The sequence below is a fragment of the Macrobrachium nipponense genome, chromosome 43, assembly GCF_015104395.2.
Source record: "Macrobrachium nipponense isolate FS-2020 chromosome 43, ASM1510439v2, whole genome shotgun sequence".
In the NCBI taxonomy this organism is placed as follows: Eukaryota; Metazoa; Arthropoda; class Malacostraca; order Decapoda; family Palaemonidae; genus Macrobrachium; species Macrobrachium nipponense.
The window spans coordinates 26,363,728-26,385,163 of NC_061104.1; the positions used below are offsets into that span (position 1 = coordinate 26,363,728).

Here is a 21,436-nt window from a genome sequence, read left to right on the forward strand (position 1 = left end):
AGGCATAACATAGGCAAGAAGTGCTAAAACAATGTACTTCTTGGCTAGAAAGGCAGTAGCATAGTCTTACTACAAAGGTGGTTAGAGAGAAACTTGTATGTCACAGCATAGTTGGGGTAAGCTAGGTCAAGCTGCGCCTGCCTCCTTTGACCCCATTGGCTGTCTCCAATGCCATCAAAATTCTTGCATTGTTTTTTTTGTCTCCAGCAGGTAGTACAGAAATTCCTCTTATGTTATGACCAAAGGTTTGTTCTGTGTATGAACAATGAAGAGTAAAAGGGGTAATGGGACAATCATAGCAAACCAAACAGTGAGCTATAATGCAAGAAGTTTTGAGTATAGAAACAGGTCACACCAGTCTAAACTAGCATAGAATGTTATTGTTAGAGCAATGGATTGTACTACTTGTTGAATACATGTAATTTCCAATACTAGCAATGCATAGCATGACGAGGACTGACATGAAATCATATACCTAACAATGTGAATATAAATCAGCATCATATATTTGGTCTTCAACTACAAAAATTTTTAATTTTTATCATGTGCCTCCAATTTGAGTATTCTCTTTACTAAGCTATAAATCAAGTCTTACCAGCTTTTAGAGGCCTTGGTACTCCTCCAACAAATACTGTTTTGCGAGGATCCAATGGAAGCGAGGCATCAAGGACAAAGTCTGCATCTGATAGTCGCCACGGCCGGATCTGAACAGGTTTATCCTTAATGGTAGGAGACGACACACACAGGTACAGTTTGTCATCATCTTGAATACAGGCATCTATCAACTGCTGAACGCTACTTTCATCCTGAAACAGTAAAATAACAGACATTACAGACTGAAAGCTATAACTTAGTTGAACGGCTGTAGATGTAAAGAAATAAGCATTAAAACATGTTACTATCATGAGAATACATAACCACCTGGAGATGTAAAGTCTGTAAATTTCGTCATGGATATCAAGACTTAAATAAACTTTTAACAATCTTACATTTAGGAACCCTATGGGAAGCAGAGGTAAAGAAACTGAAGTTTACACAGTATGGTTCCAGAAAATGAATTCTGCATAGCATTAAGGATGCCAAAATTCATTAGTCTGTGCTTTCGAAGAAGCTTTCTGCTAAGATTTTTATATATTTACCACTGCTTTCTTAGCAAATATTTCAAAAAGTTCTGAGTCCTCTTTATACCAGTAAAGCACTTACTAATGGCAAATTAGAGTCTTCTAAATTGAAGCACTAAGTACCTCCAAGAAATTTACTTTCAAATTGCAAGACAAAAATCATTTTAAATCTGTTTCACAAAATAACACACTGAAAACATATGCATGACAAAATAGTTCAAGTTGGGAAACATAAGAGGGTAAGAGAAGCCTATGGCATCCAGAGTAATTCTTCAATTACCTGCAATTTCTGTATCCACTCGACATACACCTCTGACTGCTCCTTAATTTTAGTGAGTAGACATACGAGTGTAATTGTATAAATGGCAAAAGAACTAATATAAAAGTGCACTTTTAGAAGTATGCACATAATGAAGATTAAATAGTCTGGATGGATCCCAAATAAAACCTCCTCTCACCCAGGTAAACTAGTTGTTCATGTAGTATGTATGCTCACTGCCTCAATGAAAATGTCACTAGTGTACACACTAGCTTACTGATCAGTGGGGAATGGGAATGAAGATAATCTCGTGAGTCTTGTGTGTTTGGGGGAAATTCTCACATAAATTCTGCCTTGGTCACAAGGCTTGCTCTGTAAACTGTAGTACTTTACTGTACCATGCTGTGTTGTGCTCTACATTGTGACTGTTGTGCCTGGTAGCTGTTGCTTTCTTTCTACAATGAGCTGTATTTTGATATGCATCACAGTGTGTGCTGATGGCACTACTGCCTACTCACCAGCACATATCCATACTGAACCAAGACTAGAGTTGTAACTTAAATATAAAATTTAAGCCAAAGACCAAGTGCTGGGACCTATGAGGTCATTCTGCACTGAAAATAGTCTTGAAACAATTGTTAGGAGATGGAAAGGATGATGGACTTAAGAAAGGGTGGAAAATAAGTTGGAAGAGGTACAATGAAAGGGTTGCAGGTAGGGGTTGAAGGCACACTGCAAAGAACCTTAAGTGATGCTTATGGTGCATGACAAAGCTAACCCCTTCAGAGTCCAAGCTTGAAACTGGAGATTTGAAACTGCAATGATGCTGGGTTGTCCAGTCCAAGTCATGAGTAATTGAGGGGTAGAGTCCAGACGATGAACATATGGGACATATGCACTCATCCAGTCATATGCGCATGAAACTGGAAACCTGGCTTAACCAGCAGTTATTGCCATTGCTATTTTGAACATTCTAGCATAAATTTCACAAAGATAAATTTCCAGAAAATCAACCACTATGTATGGTGTACAGCAATGTGTTGTTTAAAAAGTTTAAAATGTTAGAAAAATTTCAATAAATCATTACAATGAACCCCTGTATTCGCAATATCAAGATTTGCAGATTTAGCTATCCGTGGGTTTCTGTATGGAACACATCTACCCATTATTAGCGAAAAATTCGCTTATTTGGGGTATTTTTCACCAAGATATATTCACTAAATAATGTATTTTCATATAAATTTCATGACTAAATGCACTTTTTGTGATAAAACTATTAAAATATTCAAGTATATCCATTTTTGGAGGGTTTTCTTTTGCTTGAACTATCAAAATAAGCAGTTCTAAGTGCTTTTAGAGAGGTACAAAGTATTTACGGGGAGGTCTGGAATTCATCCCCCGCAAATACAGGGGGTTCACTATACTGGTTTTTCTAAACTCCGGTATACTGCAAAAGTGTCAGGGGTAAGCTTTGCATAACCATTCACTATTCTTTTACAAAGAAAAATAACCGTAACTAGGGTATCTAGCATCATTTCCTGTTGCTTTTTATTTTCCATTCAGCGGCACAGAGTAGTTTTTTTTACTCCCTCTGCTTAGCAGTCAAGTCATGTGTTGCTTACCTGCTTTGATGCAATGAACATACAAGTGAAAAATAAAATTGCAGTTCAAAGAGAATGAAATTCATGACAGCAAGCAGAAAAAAACTTTGTTTGCTTCATGCGGCTAAGAATTGCATAGTTACAGTGTGTTGTTTTTTAATGTAATGCTATTAGTTTTTTTTTAGTAATAAGCATACAATAATGTACAGTAAGCCCATGAAAAATAGGTGTAGTTTCTTAATTCATTGTTCATTATGGAAATATTGCCATATGCAGGTGCTAAATCATTTACTTGATCAATAATTATGTCCTTTCAAAGATGTTATACCTGAAACAAGTTATATTAGAATTGACTATATTTAACACATCAAAGACAATTATTTTGCAAAGTAGGGAAAATATATTACCACGGGTCCACAAATTCTAATTTCATTCTCAACTAAAGATTTGTGGCAGCAATGGTATAAGCATTTGGAAGTTGGCTTTGCTGCCATTCAAGTCATGACCAACTTATCATACTGTACTATTGTATCGCCAGTTCGTCACCTATACCTGATAAGTAATTTACTACATTAAACCTGTCAATATTCTTAAACAGCAAAGTGTGATTGAACTAATTTTGTTCCTTGATCAATAAAAAATTTGCATGACACATTTAGTAGACCTAAATTTGACCTCTGATTTTCACACCTGATTAGCCTAGGTCTATTTTCAGCAGCATACTCTCTAGGATATGTAATGTGAATTAATATTTAAATCAACAATACATTATTTTGCTTTATTTTATTATTCCCGCTATTCTTTTTTATTGGCCATGTTCTTTTTTCTTATATTTTTCATTATGTATTACTAAATATAATTTACTCAGACCTAGGTATCTCATGTCACAAAGCAACCATAAGAAATCAAACGAATACAATTTAGTTTTTTTTTAATCTTATTCCTTGCATGTTATCCTGCTTCATCCGCACACTTTGGAGAGCTGTGAGTCAAAGCTGACAAATACATGAAGACAAAAGGTTTACTTTCATAAAAGCATTCTTGGGTTAATCTTGCTGTAGCTATTCCTTTCTTCTAAACAGAAATTCATTAGAATTAGTTTCACACGTACTGCCATAAGCATACTATAGGATAGGCTATATGAAAGGTGACTTTCTCATTTAGTCTATTTCAGAAATTTACAATAAAAACCAACTGCTGTAATCAGGGGTTGTTCTTTGACAGCTGCAACAATCATATTGTGTTGCTCTCTTGTGGTGCTTCAAGGCATTCCACTTCTAGGCCTATTTTCTAAACTTTGCCATTCTCTAAACAAATCGATTCATCTTATGAGTCTCTTTGGTATATTAAGGCTTCTTGATATCTCTCTACAGGAACTTGCACCAAACACAGTGCACTAATTGTCTCTTGCTGAGCAAGGAAAGTTTCTTTGACCAATAAATGACATACTGATATTCAATTCCCGCGTACATCATGACATTGAAAACAATAAAGGTTCACACTATGAAGGTTATCATTGTTTTTTTATTTTTTATCTTTGTTAGCATTTTGTGAGTTCCCAATGTTTTCTGTAAAATTTAAGAAACTGAATCATTCAACTACCATCAGCTTTATATTGAAATGATAATATAAGGACTATGTTTATGTGATACTACTAGTGATAGGTGTCTCCTATCTACTTGGTAATGTATGTCAGCGGTTGTGATATGACTTTTTTTTTTTTTTTTTTTTTTTACCACTTTGTTTCATTCACATTAACTTTTCTATGTGGAAAATAGTTTTACGCAATTATATATATAACATGGTGTTTTCAAGATATGAGTGACAGTTTTTAACATCATTTCATAAGATGTCTTCCATCTTTGAAAAGAAAAATAGACTAATAAGGCATGAATCATGTCAGGCAGTTGAATGAAAAATTACGAAACTGCCAATTCTAATTTATGCAAGTGTACACTATTACAGCCTGAAAGATGCAAAACATTCTACAAGTTTTAGTATGTATTTTAATTTGAATGAAGCTTCTTAGTTAATTTCTATGTTCTTGATAGTGTCAATACATTGTCTGCCACTGCAACACATCATCATAAACCAAGATTTTGGAAATCCCCAAACAATTTTTATTATATGGTATACTTATAGGCTTTGAGTAGCACAGTACTATTGTGTGTACAGCACACTGGTTTTGAGTTACTGTAAAGTGAAAAAAGCATATTGCTATATTGTTTCCATGAGTGAGATACATGAAAGACAATGTGACTATTTTGTGAACTCCACCTACATTTAAGTGGTGCACTCAAATTATGTTTCAGGGCATAACCTTCAATGCAAAAAAAAAAGATATACAGTAAACTAAAGTATACCAAAATATATACTACATACAGATTTCAACATTTTAAACAATAGCAAAACCAACACAAAATGACTTGAATAATAATACATGTATAAACTACATGTATAATCATTAAGTTGTTTAGTTAACTCCCCATATTCGCGGGGGTTAGGTATCACAAACATCTGCGAATACCAAAAATATGCAATACATTGGAATCTCCACTAATAACCCTATGTGTATTTAGTCGCAAAAATAACATAAAAATACAGTAATCAGTGAAAATATTTTGACAAAAAATCCACGAATTACCAAATTTGTAGCAATTTCTTGAAAAATGCATTCCAAATAAAAATCTGCGAATAACTGAATCTGTGACTGCTGAAGTGCAAATAAGCAGGGGTCCACTGTATATAGATTTTACTTGAAATACTGTACAGTACTAAGTTGTACAAATATTTTGATGTTGGAGTAAAGAACATAATGTTGTTGTGTATGAATAAAATAAGTTCAAGACAATGTGGCTTTGCTTCATTTGGCTCTACAGTTCAACTTGCTAAAATAAGCATAACATAATGACAGTTTCAAAAAGATGAAAGCTTTATCATCAATTACCCAATATGTATATGTATCCATATGCAGGTGCCTAAAATAATGTTCAATAATATGGTCATTACACTAAACATTTGAAAAACTGGTTACAGGCTTATTTTGCAGTTTTTAATTTCCATGCCAGTTCATCCCAAAACACAATACGAACTATGATAATGTTTGCGTACATATATGTGGTCTTTCAGATACATTATTTCTGCTCTTGTCTTTAGATAAGAGGCATAAGTACAAGACAATGTCCAAGCCACAGCATGAGTAATTGGACGAGTCTGTCATGATAAGATATCATTAATAACATTAGGGAGATGTATTGGTTTGTGGAACAGAACTGACAATGGCTGCTCAAAGAGTTTGTGGGGATGCAAAGGACCACTGATGGTAAGGCTTTTTAAGATTTGTGCTTTTATTTCAAACTTTTCTGTGACCTTTTTAACCATACATGGTTTCAACAAATTTTGAAATTACTTTACCATTTGTTCAACAATTAAGTACTTATTGGATTCCTCTTCCATAAAATTAAGGAAAATGCACTGTTTTACTACCCTGCACCTAGTACGACCAAGGCTGATGAGCAGAAGCTAATTGGTTGAAGCAATGTTTCTCTGTTATGTACCAAGTAAATGCCTGTGGTATTCACAAGCTGAAACTTGCAGTATTTGGACACTCAAAGCAGTATCAGTTTCCTTGTGGGATAATGGATAAGCTCCTCTAATTTGGTACCATTATTTAAAGGTTGGGTCACAGCTATTATCTAAAATTAACTCTTCAATCACTCCTCCTTAGACATTATCCATTATCAAATGGAGCAGCTTCATACTCTTTATATCTGAAACAGACTCTTCTACTCCAGAAAAATAAGATCTTATACTTGACAGACTCATCTGGCGAGCAGGCTAGACATAATAGATATTCAAACATCAAACAAAAAAGATCTATGCTTACCTGCCTAATTGTAGGAAGGTTTCTTGCTTCCTGGGTAACTGACCTACCATGACCTGGATGTACTTTTTTTCCACTCACTTGAATATTCAGTGTTTGCCACCTCAAAAAGTGACCTATTCTTTGAGTATATCGTTGCTGAGTTAAATTTACTCTTTTGTATAAATGAACCCATAATAAAGTCAGAGCCACATTTTTGTTTAATAATGCTCATTTTTAAGTTTTTCTTCATGAATGAATTTTCTTATCAACATTTTTTAGCAATGCTATTCTAGACTCAGAGGTCTGGAAAAACTAACTCCTATTAATAATTAATATTCTAGTTTCTGACTGACACTGAATTAAACTTAATATTGTCCATGTAAATGCTTTGTGGAAAGTTTATGCATAAAAATAACTGGTTTACTATGTACAAAAATATATCTGACTTTTTGACATACTGAATTACAATATAGTATAGTACTTCAACACATTACAAATAAATCAGATATGAATCTTTTGAATGATGATAACATTTTTGGACAATGTTACTCATCCTAAAACCTCCAAGTTTACTACAGTGACTGACCATAAATTTTTTCTGGTTTTCATTTTTATGGCTTTCTTAAATGGGAAATATTACGAATGGAATTATGTATCTTCTGAAAGTTTAAATCTTTGGAAACGAAGAAAGCTAAAACGTTCTGAGCTTTGTTGATCTAACAACTTTTTTCAAGAACTTTCACAATAATTCCTCTTTTATTTAAGTAGGCATAATTAATGACAGTTTTTGAGAAGGATCTTGCAAATTGTTCAATGCAATGACAAATTCAACAATAAATGGAAGATGAAAATAATAAAAAAATATGCATAAATAATAAAATAATAATAATAAAAGTATTGTATGCACTGTACTATATGGTTATGCATAGCTTCAGTCTGCTGATTTTATACCTAGCAAGTAGCTACTGTTTTATGTAACATAACATAAGGAAGAAAGAATGAGACAGGTTTACACCAGCTCTAGTGTATGTGTAAACCTGTGCCACCATGTCTTGGGTCTTTGTTACTTAATACATTTCATTATGTAATTATCAAGAGGCCAGAACCCCAATGCATACCAAAATATACAGTTTCTTAAGTTATTGTATGTTTCTGTATGCCAGCCATGGTTGGGCTAAGATTTTGGGGCAGCCTGTTTGCATAGCCAATTTATGTTTACTAAAAATGGATTATAAAAACTTAATACTCCAGAGACATACTATGAAAATGGAGACTATAAATGGACAATGATAAACAAAATTTAAGTACCTGGAAGAGGAGGAAGGCATAACCTTTGGGAGGAAAATATGATTTACTTTCTGCTTTATGTGGCCAGTCCACAACCAAGGGACCAAATCGACGGAAACTTGCGGTGATCTCCTCTGCAAGGAAACAAATACACTTAGTAATATTTCTCTTTCAATGTACAATAATTACAACTAATAGCTTATATGTAAAGCAACTGTTCACCTTATCAAAATAAAGTTAAGTATACACAAAGAGCATATGAAGTCATCACATTTTATAGAATGATGGCCTACAATGTTCATGTATGCAAGCTAAACAAAAACAAATTAATTACATTGATAGATTTGATTTTTGTTTGAAAAAATAGTAACTGGTAATCTTTTCAAACTCCACTAGCATCTTCCTGTTTACTTTGGACCAAGGTACAAAAAGTATAGTCTCTTGGGAAGTTTTGAGCTATCTCAGTCATTCATTTAAAAAACTAAATGACACCTAAATAAGAACACACAGTACTTGGACATATATTAGGACCCAAAAAATTTGGCTAAATAATATTCAATACTTTACACAAACAAAGGCAGAAGTTATCTAAAAATTACAAAAATACAACTCACTGCAAAGAGAAATATATTCTATGAGAAACTTCATTTGGAAAGTCCTAATTATCTTCTGAATCTCTGTTCATGATTTAGAGGACACTAATAAATAAGGAATGTCAACTTTCACCAAGGAGTTTTTATTCTAGGTAAATCAATGAAGCACACTGTACTGATAAATAGTGTACAGTAATGTACATATATTTGTATAAGCATATCTAAAATTCATGTAGTAATGAAAGGTTGGTAATGAAAAAAGGAATATGGTTTTCCTTCAAGTTGTAATGTCTTGATAAACTTTTTTCTTTATATTGTATTTAAAGGAACTATAACAACAACTTCCACCAACATTAACAAAACAATAAACTTACCTTCATCAATATCGGGTGGCAATCCTCCGACGAAGACTTTCCGAGAAAAACGTTCGCCATTTTCCGATCCCTGCGAGCGCGGAGACGATCTCGAAGGCGACGGCAGAGGAATAGTAGCACCCAGACCATCCACTAAATGGCCTTCGTCCAGAAGTACCCCGCCTTCATCCATTCCTATGAAACCACCTTTACCTGCCAAAAATCCATCAGTGTAGGATGAAAAGGATTCAAATAAATGGATAAAATTTCTAGCATATTTAAACCATAGACGTCTGTTAAGCAAATGCAAGTAGTACAATTATGCATAAGACACGATTCATTTTTATTTATGGAATTTTTTACAGGTGTCTGATTATTATCCAACCAAATTGTTCAATCTCTTCACAAGATATATGGATAAACCGTAATTGTAAAGGCTAGATACGTACTTATGATTAATGTAATGGTCTCTTGGAGCATGAATTGAAGGATAATCTGCTTTTCAATTTAGTTATGTTAGCACATAAACATATAGTTTGTAGTTTTCTTACATTGCAGTACAATGTATACTAATTCAAACAGTATGTTAGTCTACATACTGAAGCAGTGAAAATGAGAAAACTATTAAACTTTTCCATGCACAAAATGTTCACTCTGTCGTCCTTGTTGTGTTGAACTGAGTGACTGATAGATTAAAATTCATACTGAAATTAATATAATACTGCAGCAACTCTGTGGGAGGAGGTAGAATTTCAATACCTGTTATTTCTCAACATAAATTTGCCAAGTGCCTATTTTTATTCAATGAAGCAATTTTCCAAGTTATTTCAGAGCAGCTGAACTGTTTCAAACAATTTTATTTCCATGGGAAACTACATGAGCTAAGCTTCTTGAATCCTTCAGTATTCCAATGCTCATTATATTCTTTACAGTTCCAAAAGTGTTTGAAAATTGCCTGATTTCATTTCCAAATACGTACTACATTAATGAATGAATGCCCACACAATGAAACATGTATAATACAGAGCAAATATGTATAAAATTCTTCTGAAATTAAGTGCAATTGCTTATATTTTCCATTATTGAAGTAAGTATATTTACCGATGCACCGCTACAAATTTTTAAGATTAACTAGACTTACTGACGTAAGTAGTAAACTGCTAGAACTTAGGGGATCATTAACTAATGCTCATCTTAATTTCACAGAGAATGTAAATAAACATGAAAATTGTGAACTTTTAATGTCATACACTATGGAAGAGATTGGATATGTCTGTATTGAACAGAGAAAGGTTTTCACCAAGACACCTAGTTGTACAGATAATAAATTATTTCTGTCTTGAAGGCTGGCAAACAATACATATTTTGAACTGATTAAATATACTGTGCGAAAGCTGTTGATGCTATACATTATTTGTGTTTGCTGAATATATGACATTAGTACATAGAGAGGACTAACCTTGCAAAGCTTAACATGATCTTTAAAAAGTTCAATATGATCTTAAAAAAAAAAAATAAAAAAAACTTCTAGACTAGGATACATCCTATTCTTAACATCATATTTGCTACATCCTCATGAAAAAATGCAATACTATGGGAAGGTTTCATTCTATGCAAAATTATGACCACTTTCTTGCAGAATGATCTGCAAGACAAGCCAAGTGTTATCAAAGAGGAGTCATGTTTACTAGCATGAATGACACCTTTCTGAAAATATTTGGTACTTATACATCAGTGTGGTTTCTATTTTTGCTCAGAATGTAAACACTATAATCTGCTACCCAACCTTTGTCTGGAATAACCATACAATTCTTAAATACAGCTCTAAAATTACCAAAAGCTTCAAGCAAATCAATTCATTCTAGCAAATGGCTTTAGTTGCACTATTATGATTTCTACTAAGAGCTATAGATCTTACCAGTGCAACTACTATATTACTAAGAACTTTACTTCACCTGTCCATAATTTATATTGGTAATACTACTGTATAACTTTTACATGTAAAAACATAATTTAAGTGAAACCTCATACCATACATTTTATGAAAAACACCTCACATTCAACATATCTCTTGCATCCAGTCAATGCATTGTGCCACTGGCTTTACAAAGGATCACTTTCATTTTCATAGCTGGGAAATTGGTGTTCAGAAACAAAACACTGACTTTACACTAATTCTAAGGTTATTAGCCGGGCACGCCAGGAAAAAATTCAAACCAGACACCACGCTTTGCTTTCACTAGCAATGCAGGGAGCCAACACAAAATACAAATACTATCAAAAGCCAAATGACAGAGATAAGCACTGGGAAACAGAAGGTTATCAACATATATATGGTAGGGCTAACATGACTATTCCTCATATCATGTGCATGAAATGACCACCACTTTTTGTGCAACTGATACCACTATTTACGAAGGTTACGCCTGCTAGAACTATTACTGTACTATGCTTTTTGCTTATTCCTTTGCTAAGAATAAAAAAAATAATTGTTCTTTCTTTACCCATTACCTTTATACAGAAAATACCTTTGCTTGTATTTTCAGGAAGCTTTTGAGTAATCAACCTATATTAACAAATTTCTTGTTAATAATAATAATATATATATATATATAGTATATATATAGTACTGTATATGGAAAGCAATGGTTCTAAAAAATAAAAAAATAAAAAGCTTTAGCACTTTTTCTAAATCTTGTAACTAGAAATCAATGAAACCTCTTCGCACATTTGCATCAACAGGCTTTTTGTGTTGAATCTGTCAGGTTATAATGATTAAAACTAAATATTTTCACACACACACTCACACCTTTCATAGAGACACACTATAACAATAACACACTAAGTTGTAACATAAAACCCTAGAATTCCATACTTTGTACTAAGAAAAAATTCTTATTTGCTGTGATATATCAATATCAAGAGTGAGAAATATGTCCACCAAACTGGAAACATACATATACAATAAAGTTTCCATTAATGAGTCCACTTATTTTGTTATAATGGATATAATAAAATGGAGTTACATCTGATATCTAAATCTAAAAATATCTTTTCAGAAACTGCATTAAGTCATGCATAAAGAGGAGATATTTCAAGCCAGATAGGGGGAAACTATAGCTACCTAATAATAATAGTAATAATACGTAATGATATCAATAATAGTAACAATAATATCAATAATAATTATCCACTATAAAAGCTGTGCCAGCATAGTAACAACACCAAAGATAACTGCACTGTGCTACTTCTATCATCTTATTTTCCGAGTAGCTTTAGCAAAAAGAAGCAAAGGTACTTGGTAATTTAAAAGTGGGGGCATGAAGGTAAGAGGTGGAAGAGAGGTGATTGTCTTTAGGTGTAGGAGGATAATGGAGGGGTGGACTAGGTTTATTCGATAACTTCATGCGCAGGTTGTGGAAGTGGCAGTGGTAATAAATTATTTGTTTCAATGCTCCAAACAAATGCAGACACACCATTTTTTCATCACTCTCATTGATTACACAGAATATAGAGAAAAATAAAATCCTATCAACACCTCTGGGATTACTAACTGATTATAGTATATGAATGAAACAATACAGATGATGCAAAGGAACACATGTAAATAAAATGTTTTAAATCAATAAAATTAGGATGATGACATCACAAGGAGTCAATCAGAAATCCTTTCACATTCCTATGTGGACCAGGAACTTAGCAACAGTTTCAATTCTGCTCTAGCTCACGTGACGTGGAAGCTCATTGAAGAATATTCTAAAAATCCTCAAGTTCCTTTTAGTCCAGAGAACTTGTCTTCAGTTTTAATTAGAACAAGTTCCTCCATACATGGAGAACTTTCCTGTTACTACAAGTCTAACCAGTTATCCTTATCAGTGGCTATGGAACTTTTCAAGGGGTTTATTATAAATATGTTTATGTTTCTCATTATCCAGCAACTTGCAAGGGTCAGAATTAAGAACCCATTCAGGTTCCTCAAAGGTCCATAAATTGTTAATAAGATCAAATCTGTCCAAGTTCTTTGGAGTAAAGGAACAGGTCAATAAGCTAAGATCTGTTAAAGTTCTCTGGTGATGGAACCAGTCTGATGTTCTTTGATTATTGTAAAAAGTTTTGTAATATTCATTATGTATGCAAGTTCCCTTGCGTCCTAGAATGTGTCAGGAAGTTTAAATCTGTTCAAGTTCCTTGGTGTCCTGTTCCTTGGTAACAATGGAACTCGTCAGGAAGTGCTTATAATAATCTTAAAAGTTCCTCAGTGTCTGGGAACTACACAGGAAGTCTACTTTCCTCCCATGGCACTAAGTCCCATACAAGTGATACTGGAAGGTTAGGCAATGGGATGAGAAACAGAGAAAGACAAATGAAAAATCAATAAATTGAAGTGACCTTGATAGTACGGCCAAGTGCAATGATAGGTGGCTCTTTAACACAGTGCTACATGGCCAAAAACATCTATTAGGATGGAAAGGAGAACCAGATAAAAGGTAATGAAAATAAAAATAAACTTATTGACATAAAGGTGAATGGAAACAGAATAGGTGACAATAGCTTGTCAACACTTTTACGAGACAAAAATTTATGTTAAGTAAACAAATATACCTCACCCATTATATACAAGGTATCGTTTGATTGGGGGTATCTTCAAGGCATGAAACTTGAATTGTCAACAAAGAAAAGAAAATGACAGATAAGAGACAATAAAAGGAGATGGTCTGTAGCACCAACCAAAAGGACTTATCACTAGAAACTAAAGGATCTTTCAACTAAATAATAATAATAATAATAATAATAATAATAATAATAATAATAATAATAATAATAATAATCCAAAGAAAACTCATTATAAGAGTCTATAAAGTGTGAAAGTAAATCCACAGTAGTATGTCTGTTGATTTTGTTATCTAAAATATATAAAGCAGAAAGCTTTTGATGACCTGCACGGTCCTCCTTGTCAATCTGACAATTACAAAAAGTGGCTACACAAAAACTTTGTTTTTGACTTGTTTACAAATAGGATGTTTCAAGATGGGTACTTGGCTCTTCATGTTATCCCCTCATTCTCTAATGGCAAACTAACTAATCACCTAGATCTTCTAAGTGGCTCTTGAATTACTTGGTTGGTTGTCCATAGCAGCTTGGGAACCTGCAACAAGGTGTCCATAGCAACTTGAGTGCCTGCAACAAGGTGTCCATAGCAACTTGAGTGCCTGCAACAAGGGGTACTGGTGTGTCCCCATTACCTGAACGAAAGATGACGAGGCAGTGGCAATATTAGAGGTGGCTAGAATATTAGTGTTTATTATACAAGCTTTCCCTATTAAAATCATTTATAAAATGACAACAAATTGTTTCATTTAAAATAAAATCTTCCTGCATGAAGGCTTTATTGCCTTCCATAGAGACCTCTCTTAATAATTGCTCCTTCAACCTACCTACTAATACCTGTGTCTTTACTATTGAAAATTACTTTTGGCTCCTTACAATTTATGCAGTGATCATCATTTAAACTATGTGAGACTAATGTATTATTCTCAGGGTGCAAATTATAGGTTTTTTTTTGTGTGCATTGATTCTGACTGGTAGTCCCCTCCCATTTTCTCCATATTATTTCTAATCGCAATCCAGACAAGGTATTTCATAAACACCAATTTCTTTGTTAATGTTTTGGTTGGAATTATTATTTTGTATGGGACAGCTTTTGAGTATATTCTTATAGTTGAAGACCAGGTCAACATTTTATTCACCTTGTCATTAACGGTTTTTCTAATATTTCGTAAGTTAGGATTAAATGGTAAGGTTAGATACTTTTTTATTCTTTTTTGTATTCATATTGACTTTAGATGTTGAAAATCCTTTTAGCTTTAGTGAAAGCATTATTTATGAAATTTTCTGGATAGCATAAGTTTCCAAAAACTTCTTTTGTTTGCTGAAATTCGCTGTAAATATATTCAGGGTCTCATATTTTAAAGTCTCTTAAAATGAAATTTGCCATTTATATTTTGCTTTACTTCATTGTTATGAAAAGAATAAAAGTGGACATAAGCTTCAGCATTAGTCACTTTTCTGTAAACAGCTCAGCCCATTATTTGGCACCTTTTCTAATGCTCACTTACTTCATTCAAGTAACCTTATAGACAGGCTTAGGAAACTGGGTAATGTAAGAGTAAAAATGATTAGCCTAGATGTTGCAGCCCTTTTCACTAATGTGCCTCTTCAGTTTCTCCTTACAAAATTAAAAGAACAGTCAGAAATTGGAAATGTTAACTTTCCTATTCCTACAGAACAGTTTTTAGACTTTATTCATTTATGTCTCATCCACAATATTTTCATTCAACAATGAAGGCTATAAAAAAAAATTTGGCTTACCCATGGGTTCACCCTTATCCACCATACTTGCAAATTTGTGCATAGAATTTGTAGAAATTGAAATCCTCTCCAAATATGATCCAAATCTAAAACCACTCATTTGGGCAAGATATGTTGACAATGTCTTAGTAATTTTCCAAGGTAATCAGACGGACTTCGAAATGTTTTTCAGATATGTCAACAGCATATATTACCTTCCATCAATTTACAGTGGAATATGAAGTGGCAAATAAGCTGCCCTTTCTGGATGTTTTGGTATACCATGAACATATATATTTAGTTTTAAATTTACTGTTTACAGAAAAGTGACTAATGCTGAAGCTTATGTCCACTTTTATTCTTTTCATAATAATGAAGTAAAGCAAAATATAATGGTGAATTTCATTTTTAGAGCCTTTAAAATATGTGATCCTGAATATGTTGACAGCGAATTTCGGCATATCAAAGAAATTTTTGGAAAATTATGTTATCCAGAAAATTTCATAGATAATGCTTTCATTAGAGCTAAAAAGATTTTCTACATCAAAAGTCAATTTGAAAACAAAAAAAGAATAAAAAAGTATCAAAGCTCACCATTTAATCTTAATTTATGAAATATTAGAAAAACAGTTAATGAAAAAGGCAAAGAAAAGGTCGACCTGGCCATCAACTATAAAGAATGTAGTACTTAAAAGCTGTCCCATACAAACAAATAACTCCAACCAAAACATTAACAAAGAAATTGGTGTTTATGAAATACCTTGCCTGGATTGCGATTAGAAATATTATGGAGAAAGTGGGAGGGGACTACCAATCAGAATCAATGAACATAAAAGAGCCTATAATTTGCATGCTGAGAATAATGCATTAGTCTCACATAGTTTAAACGATGATCACCGCATAAATTGGAAGGAGTCAAAAGTAATTTCCAATAGTAAAGATACAGGTATTAGAAGGTTGGTTTAAGGAGCAAATATTAACAGCGCTCTCTCTATGGAAGGCAATAAAGCCTTTAAGCAGGAAGACTATTTCAAATTAAATAAACTGTTATTTTATAAGAGATTTTAATAGGGAAAGCTTGCATAATAATAACACCAATAATCTAGCCACCTCTGATACTGCCAGGTAATGGGGACAAACCCAGTGCCCCTTGTTGCAGGTGCCCAGGCTGCTATGAACAACCGAACAAGTGATTAAAGAGCTGAACCACCACTTAGATCTAGGTGATTAGCTGGTTTGCCGTTAGAGAGGGGATAACAAGAAGAGCCAACTACCCATCTTCAAACAACACCCTATTTGTAAACAAGTAAAAAAATAAAGTTTCTGTTTAGCCACGTTTTGTAATTATAGTCACATTGACAAGGAGGACCATGCAAGTCATCAAAAGATTTCTGCTTTATATATTTTAGATAACAAAAACAACAGACATACTACTGTGTATGTACTTTCCCAATAATAATAACGGTGCGTACTGTATAATAAAATCTGAATATGCAACTATAAAAGTAAAACTCCAATGAAGCAAAGATAAAACGACAAAAACATTTTACAGAAAAAATAAGAGAAATATATATATTATATATATATTATAAAAATATATTTGAAAAACCAAAATATTATTTATTTTGAGAAATAATAATACAACAACATAATGGCTGTTTCTACGGCAATCGGATTATATAGTCTTCTATATTCTTCTTTATTTTTTCTTTTCATCTGTGTACATGTAGCTGGTGTAATATCAGATTTCTAAAGGACATGAAAAATTTTCTTGTTTCAGTTTTATTACCTCTGACGCTTCACATGCTCTCTGGCGACTATTTTCAAAGAGTTAATGGATTGACATACGTACAAGTTACATGGGTATATACAGTATAGCAGATGGGGGTGGGTGTACAGTTGACGAGTAGGTTATTAACCTGCATTTTAGTTGGTCATGGGTTGGTGACACACTCGGTCCCAGAGGTGTTAAGATCTTCTGAGCCCATTGGGTGTGGGTATTTTAGTGGCTGTTATCCAGGATTAAAGATCGTCCAGGGAATATGCCTCCTGTGTCCGGTGCTGGTTTTCTTTCTATTTTTCTTTCTCCTCTCTCTCTCTATCTCTCTTTCATGTCAGTGTCTGGAGTAAGTCGGTTTCTTAAATTTCTCCTAATGATGGTACCCACCTTTTAGATAGGTGAGCGAGTCAGAGAGTTCTGACATGTCCAATTTAGCAGTTCTCTGGTATCATAGCAATATTTTACTAGAAATAGTGCTAAAGGAGACATATTTCACTGGGTGACACGGCTTCCTCGCCCAGAAATAGATTTTTCCTACGTCAAAATCCCTTATTTTATTTTAGTGCTTTTTACAAGTTCTTCTCTTTCGGGCCTTCTTTGGCGTTTTTGAGCATAATGATTAAAAACGGCCCCCTTTTTGAGTAATATTTGGCTAGTTTTTAAATTTTTATAATATATTATCAAGTTGATAATCCTCACTGCTTTCTGCAGTGAGGATTACATTATCATTTATTATTTTTCTAAGGGCCTTTTCATTTCTATATATTTTTTATGCATGTAGTTCCTATAATACAGGCTCTTAGAAAAATAATAAATAAAAACATAATCCCCACTGCAGAAAGGGACAAGATCAACTTGATAGTATATTATAAAAATATGAAAACAAGCCAGTTATTACTGAAAAACAACCCAGAGACCCCAGAAAAGTCTTTAAATAGAAGTAGTGTCACTTACAAATTTACATGCCTGGAGAAAAGATGCCAACACCCATGAATCGGAAAGACCACTACCAAACTCTCCAAGAGTCTCCTGTCACCTCCAGGAAGGGGCTATTTTGAATCACTGCCCAAAAACATCAAAGGTGGCCCAAAAAAGAAGAACGCATAAAAAGTACCAAAATCATAGACCAGGCAATGGACTGCCAACACCTACAGTTTCTTGAGGCACTACATACATATTTTGGAAAAGAAGCCTAGAATCAACAAAGTGAAGGAAAGCCAAGTTTCTCCCTACCATCATTAAGAGAAATTTAAAAAAACCAACCTACACCAGACACTTGAGAGAGAGAGAGAGAGAGAGAGAGAGAGAGAGAGAGAGAGAGAGAGAGAGAGAGAGAGAGAGAGAGAGAGAGAGAGGCCGGAGGCACATTCCCTGGACGATCTTTAATCCTGGACAATAGCCACTCTCACATACCCGCAACCAATAGGCCCAGATCTCAATGTCTCCGGGACTGAATATGTCACCAACCCATGACCAACTAAAATGCAGCTTAATAACAGACTCGTCAACTGTGCACCCACCCCCATCTATTCCCATGTAACTTGTATGTTAATCCTTTTACTCTTTGAAAATAATTGCCCGAGTGCGTTTGAAACATCAGTGGTAATAAAACTGAAACAAGAACTTTCCATGTCCTTTGGAAATCTGATACACCAGCTACACGCTGATGAAAAGATATCAAGAGGAATAGAGAAGACTATATAAATTGAATGCCATAGAAACAGCCATTATTTTTAATGCTACATCCCTTAGAGAAGGACTATTCCCTAATAATAATATAAAAGTACTAATAGTATTTTAGTAAGAGACCATCTTTTAGGCAAATTCTATTAAAGAGAATTGCAGAATTAAGGTAGTTTATCTTATATATTGTTTTTCCTATTTTTCTTATCATTCGCTTCTCTGGCTCAGCGACATTTCTGAGTAACTGGCCTATAATCATATTGGGGATTTCTAAAAAATTTCTAATAAGCTGAAGGTGATTTTTTATTAAAAAAGGATTCTGGTGTCATTCAAGTACGTATCCTGGTATTAAAGGCATAAGACCTCAGGTCCAGATCAAGCAGGGGTTGTAGTCAGAGCTGGAATTATTCAGTAGGCACAGGTCAATTCTGGGGAGGGGTTGACTTTGATGTACAGCTGGTGTTGGTGCTGATCTAGTTGGTATTAACATAAAGTTTCGACCTTCTTGGAGGTAATCTTCTTAATGAGTCAGTGGTAGGACTTACGCAAGAGAATCTGCACGGCAGTATTTATAGCGGCACAGACCTAAAGCGGAATCGGGCCGGTCCTGGCCAAAGTTGGGGATCTCCTGATGATGCTCACAGGGATTCAGTCGTATGAGCGGCATCGTGGTGTGCCCGGGGATGGATGTCAGGAGTCCTGCCTGTAGTGGGAATCCTATCATCCTGTGGGGGGCTCCTGCTTATCTGGCACTCTTGGGGGGTCGTTCGCTGCTCTTCAGAAAAGAGTCGGGAGGAGAAACATTCCCTAAGTAATGTTCAAATTAGGTTTCTCCTTTCCTATATGGAAGGCTTCCAGGAGGCACGCAGACACTCTTACTTCAGTTCTACTACTGACTCATCAAAAAGATGACCTCCGAGAAGGTGGAAACATCACATTAATACCAGCTATACCAACAGCAACAACAGCTGTGCACCAAAGATGACCCCGGCCAGGATTTGACTTTAATACCAGCTCTGACTACGACCCCTACTTGACCTGGGTCTGAGATCTTATGCTGTTAATACCAGTATACCTGAATGACACCAGAATCCTGTTTAATAAAAGATCACCTTAAGTATTTTTAGAAATTTTTTAGAAATTCCCAATATGAATATTGGCCGGTTACTTAGAAACATCGCTGAGCCAGAGAAGCGGATGATAAGGAAACAAGAAATAAATAACAAATAACAACAAATAATAATAATAATAAAACTTCAATGTACAGTAAAGTGAATAGGACAAATCAGGGGACAAACCTTTTAAATAAAAACAAATATACAATGTAAAACACAAAGCAAGGTCAAAGCCTGAATGATAAAAAAGTTAGTAATTTCAAAAGAAAGCAATAATAATAATAATAATAATAATAATAATAATAATAATAATAATAATAATAATAACAATAATAATAATAATAAAGAGGTTCCAATTCCCTTTCTTTCCTCAAAATCTGAGGTAACTTTTTACTTAGGCACTAAGTACTTACATAGTTATCTATTAAAAGAAGGTGTCACAATGGTATATAAAAGTTAATACTATTGTTGTTGATCTCTTTACACCATTATAAGTTACTAATGAAAGAATGCCAAAGTGCCACAGTATGCTACAAGAAGGCATTTAAGATGACAAAACAAAGGACAAAATAACAAGAAAATAGACAAAAGGAAAAAAATATTTGCATATAATGAAAAATAGGAGAAAATAAAGGTGAAGGTTAAGGTATTATTCAAAAGGTCTTGATCAAACACGTCCACGAAGCATGCTTTTGTATTTAAAATACCTCTCCTACGATTGTATCCACGGCCTGCATGAAAAAATACAGCACATAACAGCAGGGTAAATACACACATAAAACCTAGGAGTCAGAAAGTAGCTTATATCAAATACAATTCTGGAAAGACACCACACGATATAGCGCTCCTAATTCAAAAAATATTTTCAATATACTGTACAATACAATCTACGGAAAAAGCATGAATACGGTCTAAAAAAAAAATGAAAAAATGAAAAACATAACAAACGAAAAAGAAGAAAACAGACGGCACAGTTTAATCATGATTCAATACACAAAAGCAGCAAAATTCTGAAGTCAATTTCTACTGATACTCAAAAAACAGACATATCATCTAACTATGAGATAATGATGATGGTGACAAAGGTGATGCAGTAATTGCAGACATTTACTAAGTAATGATATACGTATAATGATGATGCTGATGGGATACAGAGATCTTAGATAATGTAATGCCATATGATGTTGATATGACTAAAAATTAAAATTCACAGACATTTACAATGCCACATGATGCTGACAGTGACAAAAAACTAAAATTGTCACACAATGTTGATGAAGGAGGCAATGTACATAAATGACAGAAATCCACTGCCATTATATGAAGATTATGATCATATAGGTGATATAAAAATCAATGAAATTTACAATGCCATATGACGACTATATATGAAGATTATGATCATATAGGTGATATAAAAATCAATGAAAT

General features: G+C 33.9%; 1 protein-coding gene across 9 annotated transcripts in view; it reads right to left on the reverse strand.

Annotated features, from left to right (window-relative positions):
- The window catches only part of LOC135213599 (cytoplasmic polyadenylation element-binding protein 2-like), a 133,892-nt gene that overhangs the window by 19,204 nt on the left and 93,252 nt on the right, over positions 1-21,436 (reverse strand). For 4 of the 9 annotated variants that reach the window (XM_064247612.1, XM_064247614.1, XM_064247609.1 and 1 more), the window contains 4 exons: positions 20,713-20,736; positions 9,101-9,292; positions 8,155-8,267; positions 596-806 (listed from right to left, as the gene is read on the reverse strand). In XM_064247612.1, coding sequence (XP_064103682.1) covers positions 596-806; positions 8,155-8,267; positions 9,101-9,292; positions 20,713-20,736 — 540 coding nt within the window. The remainder of the gene's footprint in view (positions 1-595; positions 807-8,154; positions 8,268-9,100; positions 9,293-20,712; positions 20,737-21,436) is intronic. The other 5 variants (XM_064247617.1, XM_064247615.1, XM_064247610.1 and 2 more) reach the window with 2 other exon arrangements.